General features: G+C 40.8%; 1 protein-coding gene across 1 annotated transcript; it reads right to left on the bottom strand.

The window, feature by feature from the left end:
- Positions 1 to 479: 479 nt before the first annotated feature.
- LOC100280402 (uncharacterized) lies at positions 480 to 3598 on the bottom strand. Its single transcript, NM_001153325.1, is given in 4 exon segments — positions 480 to 925; positions 1076 to 1206; positions 3207 to 3294; positions 3418 to 3598. Coding segments are annotated over 4 exon segments (342 nt in total). The 5' UTR covers positions 3421 to 3598; the 3' UTR covers positions 480 to 805.
- Positions 3599 to 4217: the final 619 nt, after the last annotated feature.

Raw genomic sequence — 4217 nt, forward strand, 5'->3', positions numbered from 1 at the left:
GGATGACCCCTAGAATCACATAGTCATGCCATGGACACATAGGGCGATGGAGAATATGTGCATTTTTATTTATCTAGCTTACATGTAGAAAAAATGTTCTAGAGTGGAAGTGTTTTTATACAACAAGATTTATACTTAAAATGTATTCATAAAATTTTTATAGACTAAATTATGTCTTCAAATTCCTTCAAAACTTTTCATCACACTTTTGTTTTGTGCTAAAGTGGAAGTGTTTTTATACAACAAGATTTATACTTAATTTTTTCATAAAATCCCGCATCACACGAGAAATTCGACTAGTTTTGAAATTATTCATTAAATCTCAACTCGAACTGTTACCTAAGGATTTATTAGCTCGTTTTGTGGCTGCAGATGGCATGTGCCCATGCCTTGTTGTGTGGTCCTAAGGTCAGCCCCAGTGAAGAATTTTATGACATTGTTTTAAAAACTATTATATCATATATATTATAAAATAAACTATGAACGAACCGAACCATTTATTATCGACAAAAAGTTTCAAAGTGTTGCTTGGTTGACAAAGTGTGAAATAACATACTATGAATTAAAACCAGTGACTGAGACGTTGCCAATGAGAATCAGCCAAAATTCGGTATGTTTGTTAAACATTATTCTGGCATTACAAGGAACCAACCTGATGCGCCCAACACATAACTCAAAACTGAACGTTGATCTCTGGGCGCATTGGCAAACCGATCAATAAACTGAACGTTGATCTCTGAGCACACTAATAAATCGATCAATTAGGCATACCGCTTCAAACAGAAGCTAGGGCGTCTGCAAAATCTCAGTTCAGTACATCAGGCTTTTGATATAAAGGTTCCAGGCATTCTTTCGCTCTATGAACCTTTGACTGGAGATAGAAGCTGCCGTTTTTGTTATTCCTCTCAAACATTGTGTCGTACTTCTGCAAAGTATTCAAACGGAGGAAACTTGACGTTAGGTTTGGCTCAGGCAATGATTTTGTACACATGGCTCTAACAGTATGGAGTTGACAGGAGCTAACAGCTGCGCGGACGTATTTTGTGCATCATAAGAATAAAATGTTGTCACAGACCTGGACAATCTCTTCCCACGTCGAATTTTCACTGATACCAAGAATTTGCCGGGCTTCTTGCTCAGTCATGGCCTTGCTAGCCCGTCTAATACCATTTATAGCTTCTTGGGCAGCTCCAGTTTTGTTTGCATCTACAGGAAAAATCAGTAACGATTAATTGATTTTCAAAAGGCATATGGCACATGGATAATGTAGCCATGTAGATGTTTTTTGGGGGAAGAAAGCCAACTCTTTATAGGTAAATAGCGGATTAAGGGTGTGTTTGTTCCCTCCTAGATTATATAAGTTAGATTATGGTGGAAGAATAAGAGAGAGAAAAAAACTCGACCGGGGAGGGAAAGGCCGCCCTCCCGGTATTATATTAAGAAGAGACCGAAACAATGGTCTCGGCCGAGAAAATCCCCGAACCCTACCCCCCATCACTAACGGGCCGGCATCAACTGTCCACTCTGCAACGGCCCAACCGGAGGGTGGCGCACAGGACATCGTAAGCCGAGAGCGGATGGAGCACGGCGAGGGGATTTTTTTAACCAAGCCTGAAAATTCGCTCCCGGAGGGAATCGAACCCAGGACTTGGAGGTGCTACTCGGAAGTCCTTAACCACTAGGCTAGAGGCCCTTTCGCTAAGAATAAGAGAGTAAAATACCACTTTAGTACCACAAATAAGCTGAAATAAGCTAGCATTGAGTAGCTTATTCAGTTTATTTGTGATCCCAAAGTAAAATTTTACTCTCCTACCCTTCCACCATAATCCAATTTATATAATCTAGTAGAAAAACAAATAGGACCTAAGTATGTTAGGTAAGCAGTTCAGAAGCATTAAAGTGTCTTTATTCATCTTGCATAAACAGTATAAGTTAGCATTTATTTATAGTAATTGTCATACACAGAACCCAGTCAATTCAGTCAAAAAATCAGGTTCCGCATAAAAGTTCCAAACACAAAACCTAAACTACTTAGAGCAAGTATAATAACAGGCTCTAAACAGACTAAATGCTGACATAGAGGATAGAAAGATGAGGAGAGAGTAAAAACGGGCTACAAACTTACAGCCAGGTTAGACACATGAACCAAGAAACTTTATGAGAGAGACAAATGAGCCATAAATTAATTGTGAAGAGTTATCTACTATACATATAGGCTAAAAGGTAGGCCGCAAAGATCCTTATAGTCAACAGCGAGCTATATTATTAATCTTGCTCTTAGAGATCTACGACACTTTGCAGAAAAAAACAAAGGCTATGCTATGCATTAATAATTTGATCTAAACAAATGTGGACAGTATAAAATTGGATTTTGTATGCACACATAGAAGGACTTCACAAGAAGAGCGGGAGCGGTAGAGCCTACCGTCTGTAACCAGAAGGTCCCAGGTTCGAGCCCCAGCCTCTGTATATTATGCATGTAAGGGTTTACGCTTAAAGATACCCTTTCTCAGACCCCACACAGTGCGGGAAGCCTAAGGCACATACAAGGACTTCACATATCCTTCAATACTAGAAGTCACCATGGCAATTTTCTAAGCGAGTCATATGAATATATCCTACTGAACAGAACAGACATATTATGGAGCTAACCATCACTTATTAGTTCACAAATGCGCAACTGCTTGAAAGAAAGTAATTCATTTTCACACCTTTGATTTGCAGTTTAAAAACAGAGCAGTCCAAGCAACGTGCCGATGTCCCTAAATCTAAGGATCAACACAATGCACAATGGCTGGGTAGTGGCGACACCGGTACAGTACCATAATATCACCACCACCCTAAACTGTGACAGGCTGACAGCCCGCATTCCATGAATCAACGCCTCAAAATATATATTTTTATCGATTATATGCTTTAGGATGTAGATATCACTAGGAACAAAAACACAATTTAGTATCTCTAATTTGTGTTTTGATAAACAGAGATGCTCCAAATGATATCCCTAAATCTTAGAACAAAGACTGATTACTCAGTTGCGCCTCACATGACACATCAGAGCGTTTTTTTAACCACTGCTCCACAAATCACTAATACCTCAGACAGAAACACGTCGTGGTTTCACGATTCAAGCCACCGCACAGTCAAAGTACCCTGGGAATCCTATGTTTTTTTCTTTTGACGAGGCAGCAGGAGGGAGCACTCACTGACGATGGCCTGGCGGTAGGCCTGGAGCATGGCCCTGCCAACCACGGTTCCGCCCATGACGATTAGATTCGCGAGAAGCCTGCCCGCCTGTGTGTTAGTCCAGAATCGTCAGACGCGAGACAGATAATGCTAACCTCTAAAGGCAAAGTGGCGCGCGAACAAATCGCTTGCGGAGTCGAATCTAGAAGGAAATCGAAAATATCAGCGCACCATGGCAGTTTATCCTCTTTCCCCTCCTGCGACGGCGGCGACGAAGAGGAGGAAGCCTCGCTCGTGGGCAACGGCGGCGAATCGCGAAGGCGGAGGCGACGGCCACGGGCTCCGATTCGCGCAATGAAGTGGTGGCGGCTGCTGCCTTGTTTGGTGTTCGGCTGCTGCCTTGTTGGTGGTGTTCGGCTTTGGCTTGATCAGTTGACCCTTGACCGCGAGGCGTGCGGCTTTTGGCTTTTCAGGGGTTCATCTTGGGCGCCACGAAAGACGAGGTGGTAGATTGGGCTAATCCACAGGCCCACCACGACTAGGCCCAACACGTCACGAGTGCACTTTTTTTTATTTAGGTATTGCATAGTGTAAGTTGCATCAAAGAGAGAAAAAAAAAGTTTGCACAGAGTAATCAACTTCTATTTTTTGGAGAAAGAAATTGAAGCACATTTACACAGTCCTCTCTGGCCGAAGCTTAAATAAACTAGAGAGGTCAAGATTAATGCAAACTACATCACAGTATCATCACAGTATCTTTGGCTCAGTTTTTTAATCTGCTTCTACTTTAAAAAATCAAAAGTTAGACCAAATGGTCCAGCTTTTCTTCTACTACTTTGAAAATATAGCTTGTTTGTAGTATACATTTAAAAACAGTATGTACCCTACCTTTATTATTTATCCAAGTTCGATAAGCAGCAATATTATTAAAAATGAATTGTGAAATTTAATTATTAATTCACTATATTAATGAAGAGATAGATAAAAAGAAAATAAAATGGAGTTAACATAATTAACTGTTAGAATAAATG

This window comes from Zea mays, chromosome 3, assembly GCF_902167145.1.
Source record: "Zea mays cultivar B73 chromosome 3, Zm-B73-REFERENCE-NAM-5.0, whole genome shotgun sequence".
Taxonomy (NCBI): Eukaryota; Viridiplantae; Streptophyta; class Magnoliopsida; order Poales; family Poaceae; genus Zea; species Zea mays.